Source organism: Citrus clementina, unplaced genomic scaffold (genome assembly GCF_000493195.1).
Source record: "Citrus clementina cultivar Clemenules unplaced genomic scaffold, Citrus_clementina_v1.0 scaffold_3, whole genome shotgun sequence".
NCBI classification, from domain to species: Eukaryota; Viridiplantae; Streptophyta; class Magnoliopsida; order Sapindales; family Rutaceae; genus Citrus; species Citrus x clementina.
The window spans coordinates 13,395,544-13,416,314 of NW_006262339.1; the positions used below are offsets into that span (position 1 = coordinate 13,395,544).

The following is a 20,771-nucleotide window of genomic DNA, read 5'->3' on the forward strand; positions in this document are numbered from 1 at the left end:
TTGCAAGTTCAACTGCCAGATGTTAGAGCTATTAGGAAGGAAAGGAGGAAAAAAGTTGTCAGTTTTTATCCTGTGTTTAGTTAGGTTATTTACTTTTGTTGAAGGATGAAGATAAGTTTGCATGATATCTCCTGACACAAATATCTTCTATATGATTTTGTGGTTAGCAATTGTTTTATTTACATAACAATGATGTCTCCGAGTTGTCTAACATGTAGCATGAAAACTTCCAGTGAAAGAGAAACTCCAAAATATGGACAAAAGAACCCAATTATATATACAACTTTTTAGTGATAAATATCAGCTGAGTTGTTTTAGTATCTAATACAAGGTTAATTTATGTTTTCAGGTGCGTTCTGGAAGTGGCTGATTCTTATAACTGATGTCCAAACTTTTCATAGCCTGGTTTGCTTAGATGAGTTTGAGGGCAAGTAATCAATATCTGAGTGGACAATTTTTACTTGGAAATGTTTTAACAAAAACCTAAGACTAGTTATTTGCTTTTATGGCTTGGTAGTGCCTATCTTTTTAAATTTGCTGAGACTTTAAATATCTAATTTTATTGGAGGAATTTTCAAGATCAATGGTTGGACGCATTTCTTTTTTTTTTAATAATAATTATTATTAATGTGATCTTGGTTGCTGCTGAGAATGTGAATTTGATGTTTAAAATGTGTATTTTGCATTTTTAACTACCATCTGAAACAATTCAATTCATGGGAGAAATTCGGAAGCTCATTTCTGATCGGGAAAAATGGCTATGGTTGAATGTTTTTTAACTAGAGATGGTTAACGGCCAGGTCTGGCCGGCCATTAAAGGATGGCCCATATTCACGTCGCGCCCACTGTATGCTTCCTGTTGTACTTTATATTTTTTTAGCTCAGGTCTAGTCGGGCACACATGTCGTCTCCACACGTGGCGCGCCGAGTTTAAGGGGAAAAAACGCACGATAATTTTTTTTTTTTAAGAGGGCATGTGTATTTTTTTCAGCCTATTGGATCCATGTGCTTTTAGTTAAATTAAATATAATAAAAAATTTAAAATTTAAGTACATATTAAATTGATAATAATAAGAGTGTAATATTAATTATTAAAAGAGTAATGATACAACCACAAACTCTTGTACAAACTTATTTTGTACAAACTGATGTGGCATGATAAGATTGGTTGAATTAAATATCACTTGGCCCACATGATTTGTTTTTATTAATTTATATTTTCATTCAATCAATGAATTAATACCACGTCAGTTTGTACAAAATAAGTTTGTAAAAGAGTTTGTGGCTGTATCATTACTCTTATTAAAATAGATTTTACAGTATTAAATTTTTTTTTTAGTATTTAACAACAACAACAATAATAATAATAATAATAAATTTTTTCTTAAGGGTTAATTTAATTGTTAACTTCAATTTACATAGAGTCATAGATTATAATGCATGGTAACATTAATAAATATTTATAAAATCATGATATTTATAATTTTATTTATTAAAATCATAATATCAATTATTCATTTAATAAATTATAAATATGAATCAGTTAGAGTTTTATTTTTTTGAAACTATGAATTAAATGAATTGTAAAAATTTACGCTAATAAAATATATTAAAAGATTCAATTTCAAGTTATATACACAATTATAAAATTTTAAATTCACTTTTATTAAAATATAAAATATACTTATTGCAGGTCTTTTTATATGTCATTCTTTTAAGGTTCGAGTGCCCAAAATTTTACATACTGCTCAACCTGCATCTTTGTCGTGTCATGCCGTATGTCTTACTAAAATGTGCTCATATTGTGCCATGCTACACAAACCTGTGTTGTGCCACGTACTGTTTGGCCCATTGGCGATCTCTATTTGGAATAAGATTTTTTCATTGGAGCTTTCATAACTTTTATAATATAAGAAAAAGGTGGGGCTATATATTAAATTTGAACCCTCCAAACTGTTTTCTACACCCATTGTATATGCTAAAATATCCCTAAATAATAATAATTTTTTTTAAGGACTATATTTTCAATAAACTATTCAACCTCTCTCTCTCCATCCGCTCATATGTTAACCTTATCAATTATAAAATTTGTTGGTTACTAAAATATTGAATTTATCAATTATAAAATTTATTATCTAATAAATTAATGAGTAATGACACATTTATTGCTATTTGGAATAATATAATGACTCGGAATGAATAATTATTGTAAAATAAACGTTGATAATAGTTAACAAATATGACTTTTTACATAATAATTTTGACAACAATAGTCAAGATAATTATAATAATTTAAGAGTTTCACAGATTTTACTTAGAAGTTGAAAAACTTATATAATAATACTATTTATATCAAAATAAGAAGCTTATTCATATAATTGCATCACATTGTTCTTGAATCGCTAATTCTTTTACAAACATGATAACGAGTTGAAAATTTGTTCCAATAGAGGAAAATGACTGAAAATTTATAGAGAGACGAATAAAATTATTGTAGTCTATCTCTTGAACTCTGTTAAATTATCATATTTAGTTAATATTTTTATTATATAACAATATTTGGAGCCTGATTGGGTTACTTTTGGAAGGTTCAAAAGTGATTTAAAAAATTTAAAAGTTAATTTTGGTGTTTGATAAATTTGTTAAGAAATTACTCTTGGTAAAATTATTTCATTCTGCAAAGGATTTTGAAAGTAGAGAAAGAATAATTTTTCAAAATCTAATTTTGAGAATTATTTTTATACATAATATAATTTCATATATATCCTCATATATATTATAAAGACATAAAAATTATCCTTATTAATTAGAAAATAAAATCATTCATTTTAAAGAGATTACTATTATTACCACTTAAATTGAGATTACTAAATGAAAAATAAAAATAAAAATAAAATACTTATTTTAGTTATCAATTATTATATGTACACAATAAAAAGAATATTTTATATACATGCTTGTAAATGTTTGCATAAATTTTATTTAATATTACTGTCTAATTTAATTATTTATATTTTTACATTAGTTAACAGTAAAATTTATCAAACACATATGACTATTTTTAAAACTCACAGTACTTCTAAAAATAAATTTTATTAATTATTAAATTAATTCTTTTCATAACTGATTATTTATATAATACAGCTAATAACATGGGTGTAAACCTATTAAATTACTAAAAAAACTCAGTTTTTTAATAAAAATTATAGTACTAAAATGTCCCTTCAATAAATTACTGTTATAGACGAAGCATATACTCAAACGAAATTTTTTTTATTGTATTCTTGTCTTGAAACTATCTGTAAATCTATCTTACATACGCTCATTTTTCTTTGAATTTTTCTTCATCACACCGTTTAATCGAAAAAGATCCAACAAAGATGTTAAATGTTTAGGTTAACAGCTCCTCTTCGATTTGACCGTGAAGTTTTCCCAGTCAAGCTTTTATGAATTCGTGAAAAAACGCCGTCTTCTTCCTTGTCAAGCTCTCTGAATATGAAAATAAAACAGCCATGCTAAAATGGACAATCGTTAATTGATTAAGTTCTGTTGTTTAGCATGTTTATAAACATAGTTCATTAATTGTGGTTTCCCTAAATTTTATTCTGACAGTGTGTTTAAAATATATGGAAAATTAAAGAAAAAACGACTGAAATCGAAGAAGTATTTGTGTTTGTGTACATGTCCTTAACAATTATAAGGGAAAAAGAAATTGAGAAAGGGCTGCAGAGAAGGAGAAAGAACTGCTGAAAAAGTTGGGAAAGAAAAAGTAGAGAAAGAGAAAGAACTGCTGATAATTGAGTTTGACAAGGGTATATTAGGTATTAAGATGAGTTTATATGGTAAAATCATTTTTTCCGAATTTGAAGTATGGGTTTATATAATATTTGGGTTTAGTGAGTAATCAGCAAACTTAAACAGCTTCATTCAATAACAATTATTTTAAGGCAATAACTACTTTGAAATTGTTATAAGGTAGAGGACAAATCACAACTATATACGTAAAGTGATAAATAATAAAAAAAATTATAAGGTAATGGCTATTTTGGAACTATTTTAAGGTAGAATATAAATCACAACCACACACATAAAATGATAAATAATAAAAAACATATTATAATTTTAATTGAATGATTATAAAAAACGTATTGTATCTTAGAGCGGTTCCAACATAGCCGAACCCTTATTTTAAAGGATATAACATTATCAAACTAGCCCAAACTACAATATTACTAAATTAGTCGTCAGATTGTGGGATGAAGTAGTCGGACACCCAAACCCAGTTGGCCAATTTAATATAAAAAAAAATAATTTTATCGAATATTTCGGCGGTAAAATAAATTGATCACGATCAACAATTCTGATAATCGGGCAACTCTAGGCCTTCAAAAATGGACCACCCAAATTGATATTGGGCTTTTCTATTGGTTCAAGTCCAGCAGCTCACGAGACTGCGACTATTCAAAAACCCTAGCTCCATCTACGTTTATAAAAGCCCTTCACATTTCTTGGCGAAGAGTTTCTCAAACGCAGCAGCACAAGCCAAACGCAGCCTCTCTTAGGTATTTGTTATCCTTCTATCTTCCCTCTCTCTGATACGAAGATCCGTTTCTTGGAAAATAAGCTTTTTACTCATTTGATATGATTTGTTTTGTTTGTTTGTTTATGAAAGTGTGCGGATTTTAGAATTATCAATTGCAATAATGGCCGGAGAGCAAGCTTGCACCTACGCCACTTTGATTCTCCACGACGATGGAATCGCAGTCACTGTAAATTTGCCTTTTTATCTTTTGGAATCCTCGGATTTTTTTTTGTTCAAAATATTTTTATTGGTTTGTTTACTTATATAATAACCATCAAATAGGCGGAGAAGATCGCGGCTTTGGTTAAGGCAGCGAATGTGCAAATAGAGTCTTACTGGCCAAGCCTTTTTGCGAAGTTGGCTGAAAAGAAAAACTTGGATGATCTCATCTTGAATGTTGGCTCCGGTGGCGGTGCTGCTGCACCCGTTGCCGCCGCCGCCCCTGCTGGTGGTGCCGCAGCTGCCGCCCCTGCCGCTGAGGAGAAAAAGGTATTTTTTTGAAGACTTCTTTCTTTATTGTGAATTAATTTAATATTTTCCAAAAAACTAGCTTTTGAATTTGTTGGATTTTGTTTATGAAACAGGAAGAACCAAAGGAAGAAAGTGATGATGATATGGGATTCAGTTTGTTTGATTAAACACCGCATTCAGTTGAGTCAGAATTTGTTCTCTTCTTATTTTTTTCCTGTTTTTGTTTTATTGGAATGTAGGACGCAGCTGAGTGGTATAGCTCAGTTTTTGTTTTTGTTTTAGTTCTATTTCCCGCGGTGTACTTCGACAGTAAGTTTCTAATCACAAAATGAATATTATCATTCTCTATGCTTATTTACTTCATACTGATTGCAATCATAATTAATCAACTGGTTATGATTGATTGATTTCTTGTTTGCAAATGCTGTTCGTGTTAATGTGATAAGCAGGAAAGTTCTCATAACTTGTCTTACTATGTCATCCTTGCTGCCTTGCGGGGGTGACAGTGGCCAAATTTTAGCACAGAAACCACAACTCTCTTGGTTTTTTGCTGGCTCAGATTTTTTTTCCCCACATGGATCTTAAACGTGTCTCTGCTTTGCCCAAGTGTTCTACCTTTTAGAGATTATGCATTTTCTGCTTTGCCAAGTGTTCTACCTTTTAGAGATTATGCATTTTCGCTGCTACTTTCAAGATTTTGCATTGCATATTTTTTGAAATTTAGTTTATATGCAGAATCCTGAAAGCTTGTTACTCATGTGTCTTCTGTGTAGGCTTTGTCTTGCTGATAATTGAGATAAGTTGATGCTTAGGCTGTTGGTTATTTTAATTACATCTTGCATAACTACTAGTGGTAGCATTCATGTTTAAACAATTTGCAAAGATGTTTTATTAGTCAGCTAAGGACATTGTATCACCAATAATTGTTCCATGGAAACTTCCTTTAGATTTAGGAAGAGAGTCAAGTTAATTTTGCCAATGGCAGTGAGTTTCTCCTCCTATGGATACGGATGTCCACTTCTTCCTCAGTTAAACTTGCTATCCCCTTAAATGTAGCTCCACAAATTGTCAGTTGTTTTCCTTAAGTCTTGATATAGGTAAGTCCACAGCTTCTGATAATGAAAATGCTTGACTAAAGTTTAGATTTTGCACTATTCTTCTCTTCGCCTTGTTTGTCTAGAGTGGATGATATTGGAACAGTCGCCTGGAAAACTGCGTTTACTGACTGGAAATTGAAACCTGTAAATGTTTCATGATTTCATGCACCTGCACCTGCACCTAATATGTACTCAATACAAAGTTTCTCAAATAATGGGTTTGAACGTAATGGATATGCTATATTTGAACATTATATTATATAAGTTTGTTGGTATTAACATTTCATAAATCTATCCTGTAGATTTATTTTCTAATATTTGGTAGAGAATTGACCCAAATAATGCGTGGTTTATTGCTTGGTTAATAGGTGGTTTAGGACTATTTAGGCCTTTGTTTTTTTGGTCTGATGAGTGATGGTAATTTTCTTTTTCCAAAAAAGATAAGTAAAGACGGCTTCAAAGTAATTTAATTTCATAATATACTCCTGCAAACTAAAATTCATCGTGTCCTTCTCCATCATCTCCTTCTTCAATATGCACTATCAACATTTTCAAGGCGCGTGGCATTTGTTGCCATCTCTATTACCGTCCACTTTCATATAATGTCGATTTAAAAGGAAAGTAAACAAAAATGGGTGTCGGTAATTTTAAGCTTGGGTTATTTGTTAACGAGTCCAATGATGATGAAAGACTGGCCAGGGCAGGTATAGGGTGGGAGTTTCGGTTTTTCTGGTTTTGGTTCCGGTTACAATCCAAATGTAACCGAATTTTTAATCCCAGATCGAATTAAGTTCAGCTGGGGACGGTTTGAGACTTTGAGTTAAAAATTTGTTTTGGTTCGGGTAGAAAGTCACAGCACTTCCCTACCAAATAGGTCCTAAATTGAGAACAAATAGGCCCTAAATTGAAACTGTAAAACCAAGTAGGTAATATCTATGTGATTATGGTACTGTGTTAGAAAACTGCAAGCCTTACGGTTACTATGTTTGGTTGGCTGCCCAAACATTAACGTCCTGTAAAAGGTGTCAATTTGAGCATGCAAAATGGGTGCCAGAAATTGCTTGCCATTAGTTGGAAAATGAGGATTCAGGGAGTACAATGTCATCATTTATATCAAACTCACATAAAAGCCCGCACACATAAAAGCTAATGTGTGTGTATGGTTTTATTTTATTTTTTCTTTTAAAAGGGAAGTAATTTATCAAAGGCCAGATAAGATGATTCAAATTCATTCTTAGGCATTTTTTCTCCTAGTCTTCTTCAACTTTCAAATATCCATTGACATGTGTAATTAAAAAAATTAAATGGTTCAGATTAAATCTCACATTATATTCTTATTTTTTAACTCATGGTAGCTCAAAAAATTTTTCTTTAATTATTATGATTTTCTCTCCTTCACAAAACTAGAATTTTAATTATTGCGATTTTAAAGAATTCAAAACAGCAGCTGCAAACTCAGAAAAGCAACAAAACAAACAAGCTTGAGTGAGACACTTGCAATCCTTTGCTGCGAACTCAAAACCAAAAAAAAAAAAAAAGAGTTGTAGCCCCACAAGCAGCACAGTGGTGAACAAGAAAATGAGCTCCTACACTTTGAAAGAAAACCACAAAGGTCAAGCAAACACAACATGTGGACGGTTGTTGATTGTAAGAAAAATCATTCCATCCATGTATGACGAGAAAGAGGGACATCAAGTTTTTTTTCTAGAATTTCTTCATTGCTCTGGCAGCAGCTTTAATGCAATTTTGAGATATCCCCTTTTGTTACTTGGAAGGTGCATGCGTACAACAAGACAGCCAGAAGCCCAAAAGATCCAAAAAACAAAGGAAAGCCAGAAACCCAAAAGATCCAAAAAACAAAGGACCATAGCCGTAGACAAGTTGTTCTGTTGTTTTTTTGGGTTTACAGCTATAGTTCTGAATTCTTTAAAATCGCAATAATTAAAATTCTAATTTATTTGTGAAGGGACAGAAAATAAGATTATAACATTTAAGTTACTATGAGTTAAAAAGAAGACTATAACATAAAATTTAATCTCAGTCATTTAATTTGATTAATTACACATATCAACGGATTCTTAAAAACCTAAGAAGATTAGGAGAGAAGATGCCTAGAGGAAGATTCGAATCCTGAAACTCAAAAGCAACTTAGGGTAAATTATGGCAAATGCATTGCAGGCTATTGGCCTAAAATAAATCTTAAGAAAATTCAAATCTTTTGTCTCATCTTGGATTTCAGATAACACCCAAAAAATTTCTTTGAGTTACTTTGCCATGCACCATATTAACCACATTTTGAGCACCTGATTCAATCATGAGAGGCATCAATTAACCTAGTTGGCAGATAAAATGCTGAAAATTGATGGCTTACGGTTTTTCACTACATGCAGCATCTTCTAGCCTATCCAAATTCTATTGCTCACATATTGCAACATCCACATTCAGTTTTAACTAACTTGACTTGTTTATTTGAAACAAAACTTCACTCTTAGCACTCCAAAATGCCCACATAAAAAAACCACATGTATGTTCAATCTCTGTTTTAGTTAATACTGAGACAGTATAATGCAAAAAGTTCCAAATACTAGATCCTCTGAAAACCCTTAATCAACTCAACAAAATTAGAGATTTTCCAGCATACATTACATATTTTGCACCCAAAAATTAGCATGAACACATCCTCTGTTTTTCTTACAACATTGTTGGCACATAGTAGTTGGCAGAATCTCACTTGCAATTCTTTCAGCATTTGGTAAAGATCAGAGAGCGCTCTCCATGGAAAAATTTTAATTTTGGGGACGGTCATAGACCATACAAAATGCGATATATTATATCCATTACAAGGTTTTTATAAGTCATAATGCTAGCTAAAATGCCAACGGTATGCACTCTTTACATTGAAATGAACTCTCTTCTAAAATATCAGGAGACCTGATCTTCTTCCATGGCTAACTTTGGAATGAGAATTTGTTGAACAGCAATTTCTGAAAAAATGCTGACGAATTAATTCAACATATAACCTTCTACTATATATATAACAACACTTTTGACATTTGAACTCACTATGAGTAGAAGAGATTGTGGGCAAATAAGGCTAAACATATTAGGTCATGTTGGATGATATCTTAGTATTTTTGAATTTTATTATTTTAGATATTTTGATATTTTTTTATTTTTAATTGGAGTCTACTATAACATGTGTGTCACTCTTTTCTTTCTCTTATAATTATGTTTTAGTTTGTCTTTTTTAAGTTAACTTGGGGAAATAGTTTTTACTCTATTATAAATATGTAAGTCTTGTTATTATTTTCATAACTTCAGTTTCATGTATTCAATAAAAACTTCTCTTTTATATTCCTTTGAAATTATTTATCAAAATCTCTTTTATAGAGTCGTTTGGATTAAAGCGTCATCTAATCTCGCTTTTAAAGCGTTATTAAAATCTCATTGAGTTATTTGGATTGAAACAAGATTCAATCATGCTTTGATTAGAATGTAACTTAATCACATTCGGTTACTCCGATACTAGTATGATATCTACTATTTTGTACCCTAGTTGAAATACTAGCTAAGCAACCTAAAGAGGGGGGAGGGGTGAATTGTTAGCGATATGCCCTAAAGGCCAATCGATTAATTTAATGAATATAGTCCAAAAAGTAAAATAGTAAAGGAACACATTCTTGAGTTTGTCGAAAATATGAAACGTGTATCCTTTAACTATACTTCTAAAATAGTTCTTAGTGGTGGATTTATGATTAGACGTTAAAAATTCCTATAAACACTAGTATGTATTATGGCTCCTTATAGTATGTGATATTGAAATTGATAGTGAGTTTCATATCATTGACATGAGATATCAAGTCAAACACATAGGTACTTGTTATGAGAACAAGTTTACTGAAGTTGACCAAATAATAATAAGTCATATGGTTTTGAGTGTTAATGACTTATTATATATTGTGATAAACACTATGTTTAGTAATGGTCTTTAGACTTGAGGCATCAGAGATGTCTTGTATATAGACATCTCTATTATGTATTATGACTCCTTATAGTATGTGATATTGAAATTGATAGTGAGTTTCATATCATTGACATGAGATATCAAGTCAAACACATAGGTACTTGTTATGAGAACAAGTTTACTGAAGTTGACCAAATAATAATAAGTCATATGGTTTTGAGTGTTAATGGCTTATTATATATTGTGATAAACACTATGTTTAGTAATGGTCTTTAGACTTGAGGCATCAGAGATGTCTTGTATATAGACATCTCTGATATGTGCCAAAATGTGATTTAATGAAAGAATAACAAGTTTTAAAGCACAAGAGAGGTTCAATTCTTAGTAACAAGCTCAATGATAATTGTAGAATCTCTTCAATTTGAATTTGATTGAGCCTTTTATAGGTGGAGAAGAAAAACTAATCGTTGTTGACTTTTTGGTAATAATTGAATCGATGTCTACTATTGTCGGATCACCGTTTTGACTTTGTGCAATTTACCGTTACGCTGAATTTTAAATAATCGGTTCACTGTTTGGAGTTGTCGGTTTGCCATTTAAATATTGGTTCACTTTGTGCAATTTACGATTAAATAATCGGTTCACTGTTTAGAGTTATCGATTTACCGATTCCAAAGAATTTGCTCTCTCGAATTTATTAGTTAACTATTTTCTGATCAGTGGTTCACCGTTATCTTTCAGAATCAAAACTATACAACTTCCTTTAGAAAAATGGTTTGCCAATTTAATATTAATGGTTATTTGTTTTTGTCCAAATTCTTAAACTTGCCTAAAAACGTTATACAGCTTTAAGAATTTAACCAATTTTAATATCTCCAACATATTTACCTAGTTTGTTATCATCAAAATCAATGTTATGAAAATATGCATGTTAACACTATCAATCCATTTATGCTAACTTGCTCCATCATTGGGTCTTTGTAGCCAATTATGCCATTAATCAAAGCTTTTTCCCCATTTTCTCCATCTAATATCCTTCCTCTACAACTTTTTGCCCAAAAAAATATTTTACCAAACGAAAGAAGGATTTTAGTCCATGCTTGCACTCAAGAAGTGACTATTGTTTCTTATACTATTTAGCTTTACGAACTAGAGACACTAGAGCTTCGGAAATGAAGCAGTCCGACCTCTGTTTTGCTAACAAAGTTTGGGTGAAACACTAAAATCTAAGGCCACCATTTCTCTTGGATTGGCATGTTAGAAAAATAATCTTTAGGTGAAAGCCATCACCTAAAATTTAGGAACATTCATATATTTCTCAAAAAGAATTAACTATTAAATATGTGGAAGCATATTTGAATCTATAATCTTTAATGCTTTATTACTCTCTACCGTTTTGTAGTTAGCCCTCAAGATCAGCATGTTATCTTGTAGAATACTTTAAATTTTTCACTGCATTCTCTCTGATGATAGGATGTTAGAAAAGAATAGAATGTTATATGTGTTAACATTTATGTGTCCATAATGTTGATTTTGATGATAACAAACAAAATTAAGAATGATTAAGCTTTTAAAAGCTCAAATTATTTTTCATACATTTTAAATAAATCATTATTTTCATAATATAAAGGTTTTATACTTAATGGAAAAATGATTTTATGAAATTGGTTGTTTTTCAAGTTAATGGTCTAATTGAAAAAGTTTTAAAACTCTGAAAATGGACTTATTTGTAAAGTTTTATGAATATTTAGGCCATAGTATAATTATAGAAAATTTAGGGTAAAACTATAATTGTGAAAAATAGTTTCACTATAGCAATCACTGTAGAAAACAACTAACCATTTACTAAAAATGGCTAACCGATAATTTCTAAAGAGTTATTAATTTGTTTTGCAAGTATCTGAAAATAAACAGCTAACTGATAATTTCAAACGGTGAACCGATTATTTGAATTTCAGCCCAAGGGTCATTTGGACTAGTCAAAACGGTAAATTGATAGCAGTTAACGGTGATCCGATTTCTTTCAGAAAGTCAACAACGACTAGTTTTCAGCTCCAAATATAAAATAGCTCAATCAAATTCAAACAAAGATAGATCTAAGAGTTATCATTGGGCTTACTACTGAGCATATAACCATTGTTGAGCTTTAAACTTGTTTTTGTTTCTTTGATTTACACATTGAGTATTCATTTGTAATCAAATATATTGTGTGAGAGAAAATTCATTTGTAATCTTTATCCTTGAGAGGTTGTAAGTGTTGGGATACACTTGGGTTAAGAGATTGGGTAAAATCTCTTGTTGTAAAGGTTTATTGACACCTTAGAAGTCAATTGTAAGAGTTGTTGAAACCTTGGAGGCTTACTTAGTGAAATCCTCATGCCCGGTGAGCTTGGAGGCGTGCACGTAGGCACAGTTGGTCGAACTATGTAAAAATCACGTGTTTGCTCTCTCTTACTCTATCTCCTTATTTTTTATTGCATATTAATTTGTTTATTTCGTATTTGATAACTTTGTTTAATTTGCATTTAGTTTTAATTGATTAAATTATTAGAAACCCAATTCACCCCCTCTTGGGTTGCCTAGTTATTATTTCAATTTGTGACCTAGGGATTATAATCATTTACATAGATAATTTTTCCTATTGTTATCATATATTCCTATTTCAAATTATCATAGAAATAGAATTAGCCTTAAATCTCTACATACATATTAAAAGCCCACCTGTATCAAATACATTAAAGTCCAAATTACTGAAAGTTTAATAGATCAATTTTAATTAGACTTAATCTTATATAACAGTTGTAATATATAATTATTCACATATAACTCTAATGTTAGTTTAAAGATCCAACGTGACAAAGCCACTGAATCCTGCTTGCCCAATTAATCTTTTTGTCTGTTTCAGTTATGCCCCACTTTGTTTGAAATTTTCAGCTTCAACTCATTAAAAAGACTTCTTTTGTTTATGTCATTTGCCTTTCCATTTATCAGCATTGAAAATATAGAAATAGAAATATACAATTCATGAATCTGCCATATTGTTCTGTCCCTTGTGTTGTTGTTGTTGTTAATATTTAAATAAAAATATTTGTTTTTTATCTAGTTCTATGCAACACCAACAATTGTTCTGTTGTGTTGTGTTGTCGTATTGTCATTCATATTTAAATAAAAATATTTGTTGTATCTAGTTCTATGCAATTGCCAGGGGTGGAGTTCAAGGAAAATTCTTTGAGTCAAATTTAAAATTTCAATTTTCAAGTTTTTAAAAATAATAAATTACTATCAAACCAAATCATCAAAAATAAAAAATAATTACTAAGACTATTATTTAATGTCAATACTATATATATATGAAAAAATTACACATATAGTTGTTATGAAAAATTTTAATATACCCGCAAGCGCACGAATCTAGAGATATAATAGTGGTAACGAGGTTGAACCCACATGGATTGCGATAAATTAAAAAATATAATTTAAATCTAAAATTAATATTAATCATAACCTAGTTGGGCAAATTGAATTTTTAAGAGAAATAAAACTAATTAAACTAAGAAAATAATTAAAGCAAAGGAGAATTCAATAAGACAAAAATTACCAAGGTTTTAGAATCCATCGCTATTCAACTAGTAATTATCTAATTGTTAATTAATCCTCAATTTTAGAGTAACAACTTGAAATCAATCTATGTCATCTCATGGATATAACAATTAAGCTCAATTAAAATTAATCTAATGTCGGTTCTTTTTCTGCTTAATAGTCTGAGATCTAAACATCCCATGTAACACATATTGAATAACAAATAGTCAAAGTTTTCCTAAGCATTTTGTATAAACAATTTAATGAAAGACACAGAATCAAAGATAATCATGTATAGACTTGATAGATCCAAGCATAGATTTAGTCAAATATTAATTCTAACAATCAATAATGCATGACAGAATTGGTGAAAAGAATTTAATAACATCCAACTAATCATGTGAAACAAGAACCATAAATATTAAAGCAAATATGTAGGGAATTAATTAAATAAAAAGATAATTATTTCGTTGAATAAAGTTTCATCATTAACCTCAATATAAAAAAATTAGTTAGACATATAAAAAAATTAGTTAGACATATTTAAAATGGGAGCAACAAAAAAAATAAACTAGTCATGGAAATTGAACTGCTGTTGCCGTTGCTTTATTCTTCTTTTTGACGAATGCGCCCTTTTTTCCCCTCTGGTGGCTGCCCTCTCAAAAGTAAAAGTCGGCTTTTTTAGTTATAATACTTGGCTGAATCCTTTGTCAAATTTTGATTGCTAGGAAACCGCCTCACACAAGCTAAAGATTGGTCTACTTATGCAAAGCCCAATTAAGCTTGATTCAATCCTCATGTGCTGGCCACTTTTAAAGCTAAAATCATCTTATCTTCTTTGTCCGCATGTGCATGGATGAATGAATTTGTTGAATTCGGTTTCCTTGGCTTGAATTCACTTGCATATATGGCTAATTGCTCCCAAAATCAATTAATTAATGTTTCCGAAATTGAGCTTCTTTATGTCATTTTTTATACATAATCTCCAATTAATTTCCTATTCAATAAAATAATATAATTAATTAAAAATAATAAATAAAAATAACTAATAATTATGTAATTAAAAGTAAAATATGTATACATTATATACACGTCAATAGTTTATGGAGGAAAAAAATTATAAGGCTAAATAGCCCCACCGACACAAAATTTCCAAGCATTAAAGCCCAAAGGCTATCAAACATTAGTGTGCCTTAACAAAGAACTTTTAAATTATTTTATTATTTAATATTTAAAGTTTAAACATTAATTGTATGGGGTCAATGTAGACGTTTTATACTAATTTTTCATATTTTATTTAATGGTGGGCTATTTGAATCCACTAAGTACTCATGAAATCCATTTATTCAATGAGCACATCATTAAAATCTAAAATATAAAATTTTATTGCATAACCCCATTTTAATACCTAAAATGCCCTTATTAAGCTTAATTATAATTATTTCTTTTATCCTTTCCTTTTACGGCTTTTTCATTATTTATTCCATCTCTTATTCCTTTCTTCTTTATTTATAGACTGTTATCCATCAAAGTTTCATGCCCAGATCCTTCAATAACAGTTTAAGGTCCAAATCCTTCAATTTTTTGGTTTATTTTTAGTTTCCCCCCATCCCCCCCTAATCTTCAAGCATTTGGAAAAATACCTTTAAAATTCAAAATGACAACTGATAATATATTAATATTTACATTTATACTTAATTAAAAAAATCAAGAAATTAACAGTTCTTGCCTAATTTTTTTTTTCATATATAGACTGCAGCAAATTAGGGAGAGAGTTCATTGTCCAATTCAAAGTTGGAAAGAAAAAAACTATTGGTGGACGTCAAGAAGAATTTGACCAACGATAAACTTTTAGTCAAATATTTAACAAATTCGGTGAATCTTTTTCCATTAACAAAATCATAGATGAGGAAAAATAAATTTAATAAAATGGGTAAGTTAAAAAAAAAAAGGTCATTGAATAATGAAGATGAGAGTAAATAAGTAATTTTTTTTATACATAGTGCTGTCTATAATGGCAATTTTAAATATGAACTTTTTAGTAATAAATTTTTTTTATTATAAATTAACTTTAACGGTTATGATAATAGATTCAAATATCCCATCGTTTATTTAAATAACCCTAAAAGTTTTTTAAACCCTACTCTCGAACCCTATTTACCCTTCCTGGGCTCCCGGCAACACCAAGAGTTTTCAATATTCATGAAGGACGAGGAAACATTACTGATTGGATATGTCAAATCAAAACGCGAGAGGGACCGCATGAAATTCACTAAAATTCTTTAGAAAGTATATGAACCATCTAGCATGTTTTTATCCAGATACGCATCTCAAACACCAAAAAAGATATTTTTCATTTTCACTTTTGATGGGATAAACACAGATGTAGAATGGATCATTCCAGCGAAAAAGGAGAAAACAAGTAGGCCAAACTTCAACTCCCCACCATTTTCTCTCTAGAAAATTTGGCTCCTGTCACAATAACAGGACGACAAGTACCCCATTTCTTTCGCCCGTGTTGGCCGACTCCCACGTTGTAGCAATTGGAAAATAAAAAATATATAATGTTACATTTACGTGTGTTTTTTTGACAAATATTCACCGATCGTTTAATATTTTACGCATTATAAGAAATACATTTCTTTTTCCTTACAGCAATCTACATCAAACTTACAAAGTTATCAATGTCGCATTACCATCTTAACTCCATCAAAAATTTACGATAAATTATCTTTTTATTTTTTTATTTTTTATGCACTGATATATTACAATCCTGATATTTATAATCAAAAATCCGTCGGGACTTGTCCTGAGTAATTTTATTACAGCATAGTCCGAATATCAATCCTCACTAAACTAGAGGGAGATTTGCCATCATTATTAATATTGGAGGGAAATCGATCATACCCCAATGTGGGGAGCCAATTAACTCATATTATATAGAGAGGCAAGTCCTAGCGCTGACCCTATGCTGGGACTTAAACCCATATCCTCAAGGTTGTTGAGGGCATGGGCGTGCCAATGGACCCATTGGCTCAGATAAATTATCTTTAAACTTTGAATTTAATCGATAAAAACCACGTCATTAACGTGTTACATAATTAATCCCCATCTTTTTTTTTTTAAAAGAAGTAGAATTAGGGATGAGAGTTTTAGATTTTTATGAGTTCTAATTCAAGTTGTAACCCGTTCAATTTTGAGAATTCAACCCAAACAAGTTAAAAAATTAGTTCACTTAGGATTTAAAATTCGATTCGGGTTACAACATCAAATATTCATTTTAGGAATGGCAAAAATCCCCACGGGGATGGGGAGTCTTATGGATTTTCCCATTCAAAGAGGGTTTGGAGATGATTTTATACCAAATTTTTTATTCAGGGAAGTGACGGGGATGATTTAGCTTCTCATTCAGGGAAGGGACGGGGATGAAGTGGAATCCCCATCCCTTCTCATTTCCCCATTTTAAGTTTAATTTTATTTTTTAAAATTATTAGTGGATAAATAATAAAATTTAAATAATAAAATACTAAATATTGATGTAAATAACAAATATCAAAGTGTTTATATTATTAAACTTTTGGGCCTACTTAACTTGTTATATTTTTAAATGTCTATTCAAGACATTAAAAAAGCTAGATAGGATCCTGTTGGCCCAAAATTTTTTAATTATAATATTCATTAAATATTTTAAACTTTTATATGATAAAACAAAAGTTAAAGTAAAATTGTAAAACCTAATTTCTAATTTTCTACAGCAGCCAGCAGCCGCCTTAATTATATTTTTATTATAATTTTTTATTTTAATGTAATTAAATTAAAATAAAAAATAAAAAATATATCAGTTACTTGGAGAGAGGGATTTTTTCAAGTAATTTTAACGAGAACGGGAACATATGTAGAATCTTAGTGATAGATACAGAGATGTCGATCCCCTCCCTTACCCTCCCCATTGCCATCCCTAATTCGGTATCATTTAATTCTTCCAAATGTTCGATCTTGTAATTGTTTCTAAATCTATCATTTCAGCGATAGGTGTGCGTGCTTCAATAGATTGCATGACATTAAAGGGAGAGAACCTGTGAGCAAATATTCCTTTTTAAAAATTTTTTTTTTTTGAGTGGGAGAGAAATGGTGTGCAAAATTTCAGGTTCGATTGAGTGGGAGTAGAGAAGAATAAACTTTTTGGATTCTTTAGATTACTTTGAATTTATCTTAATTTCAAAATCTATTTTTGATTTTGAAAGCAAAAATGGCAAAACGGCACAGCAAACCCGCCGTCCTTATGTGCTGGTGGTGGCTAGAACTCTTATCTTAATATCACACAATTGACTTTAATTAAAATAAAATTTCACAATTAGGACTTTTGACAATTCGCATTGGTAAATTCAACTGCATCGACATGCACCATTGCGAATTTCTAATTCTTTAGTCAAAGAAGCGCGTTGACAGAGTCCTCCCGGTCCATCCAAATTGACTTGACGCCACGTCAAATGAAATCCAATAACAACATGACACGTACTCCGCATCCCCCTTCCAGTTCGTTTCCATAAACACGCCGCCCTTCCAGACGTTTCCAGCTAATTTCCCTCCTATATGAATCATGATTTGCAGTATAAATACCTTCCCCTCTTAGGAAATCTTATTGTCATCGGATTCGGATTTTCGTAATCTATAAAGACAACAAATTGAAATTCAATATCAATTACAAGGCAATTCACTTCAGTTTCTCTCATCAAAAGTTAATCAACGACGATGATGTCGATTTTCAGCTCCTTCGATGCCTTCTGCGCCGAATCGTACGGCCAGAAACTCAAGTTCTCGAAGCCAAAAGACGACGGCAACAACAACAACGTTAGCGATCGTATTAAGAAGAAGAACCAAGACAGTGGCAGGTCAACGTCAACGTCAATGCCACCGCCGGCGAATGACGTTAACAAGATAACGCAGCAGAAACAGAATACGAGGAAGACGCCGAGGTTTGCGCTGGAGCTCGATGGGGTAAACTGTTTCGAGACCATCGTTCCATATTGAATTTTTCTATGTAATTAATTGGGAACAATTATTCGATTTTAAGTTCCGGTAGAGTTCTTCTTCTTATCAAAAAAAAAAAAAAAAAAAAGTACGGGTAGCGTTTCTCAAGGAATTATTAAATTCAATTGTATGATTCTTTTGTATATTGCTTGTTGCAAACGAAAACAATCTTTACCGTCTTTGTCTTTCTAATGAGATTATTCGGTTAATTAGTAATTTGATAAAATTTTCAAGTTCAAAATCATAACCGTGTAAAGTTGATCTGGTAAAAGTACAAATAATTGGAGCCCTTTTATTAGGGGTATAATGGTCAGGGAGCATCAATGTTCAACGATATTGGATGCAATGAACGTTATTTGTCACCTACATCCAACTTTGATTCGCGCGGAAGACATTGATTTTTCAACACAATTTATAAAATTGTCATCATTATTCATATTAAATAAAGAATAATTTTTTAATGGACTTTTTAAGCTATTGAAACGGAGGAATAATTTAAGATATAATGAAAACACACTTTGATATAGTTTAAAATACTACTCTTAAATAAAAAAAATTCAAGTGAAAATTGCAAGTTATAATTGAATAATAGAAAAAAAGTTTAATATATATAATTTTTAATGGAAGTGACTGCAGTTATACGGAGAAAGTCTAATGTTTTTAGAGCATTGTTTATTTATTTATTTATTATTTATCACATGAGTATATATTACTATAATTGAGTAAAGCACGTAATAATGAAAAAATAAAAAAATAACAACATTAGAATATTGAAAGGTTGAAAATCAATTTAAATTCGGTTCGATTCGGTTTGAATTTATTATTTCAATCCAACCGGAATCCTCTAAACCGTATCGATTATAAGCTAAACTGAATCCGAAAAATCCAAACAGAAACTTAATTTGCCCACCCCCGTACTCAATTATGACTTTGTCAAGTAGTTTAAGGCATATTTATAAACAGGCCATTTTACTAGTCAAAGCTATTAATTAGACTGACAACTGACAAAAATAATAAAACAAACAAGTGAATAATTAAATCATGGAAAACAATCTTCTTTTAAGTGTCATCAAATAAGGCAAGTAAGTTGGTAAAGAAAAGAAAACCAACCGGAATTTATGCGCAAGTGAATTGAATTTAGCTCAAAAATTTCAATTAATTGAATGCGATAATCTTCTCGCAAGCTTTCTTTTGAGAAGAGAAAAAGAAGGTAACGGAGGATTAGGCCTAGGTTTACTCAGAAGCTTTTACATAACAGTAACAAGTGAAAAAGTCAAGAGATTATTCAAATATTTTAAACAATTCATATGAACTGTTTCTTCCCAAAATATCTTTATCTGTATATTTTATAAATCGAAGATAGCTATTAGAGACAAATTTGCATACAAAGCATAAAAAAATTCAGTTTCCAGATAAACGAATTGCAAAATTTAATTAAATGGAGAGGATGAGATGATGAAAGGTGAGTGTATGTCCCGGGAGTGGCAAAAGAGAAATATAATACAACTTTCAGAAGGGAAATATTTACAACCATATATGAAGCCCCCGTGTTCCAAAGAGAAAGACACAAGTAATGTTAGAGATTGGATTGGTATTTCAAATCACCAATATCTCACATTACTTAGACAAGAGAACATAAGTTGGTTTATATGTAGAAACCAAATATAGTGTGGTAACAAGCTCATCCCCCCCCCCCCCACCCCCCCCCTCACCCAACGAGAATGTCGTGTATGTGTATGGGCTTGGCCATTTTTTTTATGTTTTTTTACCATTGGTTTTTTTTCATTTATTTATTCAAATTATATGGAGGTTTGTATCTATTTAAAAAGCCAAATATATTACACTGAGATCATCCAAAAACTTGCTATGTGTTCTTTATTACTCTCCTAAACTATTGTGTTAAAGTGTAACATTCCAATAGTAGTCATTATATCCTGAAGATCAAACTGCCTTTGTTTGTCCTTCTTGCACTGAGATATTTTATCTTGAGGGGTGGAATTTGGTTTTAAGGACCGTGTTGTCGCATACCTTAACTATTTGCTACTTT

At 30.8% G+C, this 20,771-nt stretch overlaps 2 protein-coding genes across 3 annotated transcripts in view; both read left to right on the forward strand.

Annotated features, from left to right (window-relative positions):
* The window catches only part of LOC18050225 (serine/arginine-rich splicing factor SR34A), a 5,451-nt gene extending 4,855 nt beyond the window's left edge, over positions 1 to 596 (forward strand). For both annotated transcript variants that reach the window (XM_006441168.2, XM_006441170.2), the window contains one exon: positions 350 to 596. In XM_006441168.2, the coding sequence (XP_006441231.1) occupies positions 350 to 370 (21 nt within the window). In that variant the 3' untranslated portion in view covers positions 371 to 596. The remainder of the gene's footprint in view (positions 1 to 349) is intronic.
* A 2,924-nt stretch (positions 597 to 3,520) lies between these two features.
* LOC18050226 lies at positions 3,521 to 5,411 on the forward strand. The gene is made up of 6 exons (XM_006441172.2): positions 3,521 to 3,530; positions 3,702 to 3,812; positions 4,382 to 4,562; positions 4,673 to 4,769; positions 4,865 to 5,071; positions 5,167 to 5,411. The coding sequence occupies exons 1-6, from the start codon at positions 3,521 to 3,523 to the stop codon at positions 5,218 to 5,220; spliced, it is 660 nt and encodes a 219-aa protein (XP_006441235.2). The 3' UTR covers positions 5,221 to 5,411.
* The last annotated feature ends 15,360 nt before the right edge of the window (positions 5,412 to 20,771 follow it).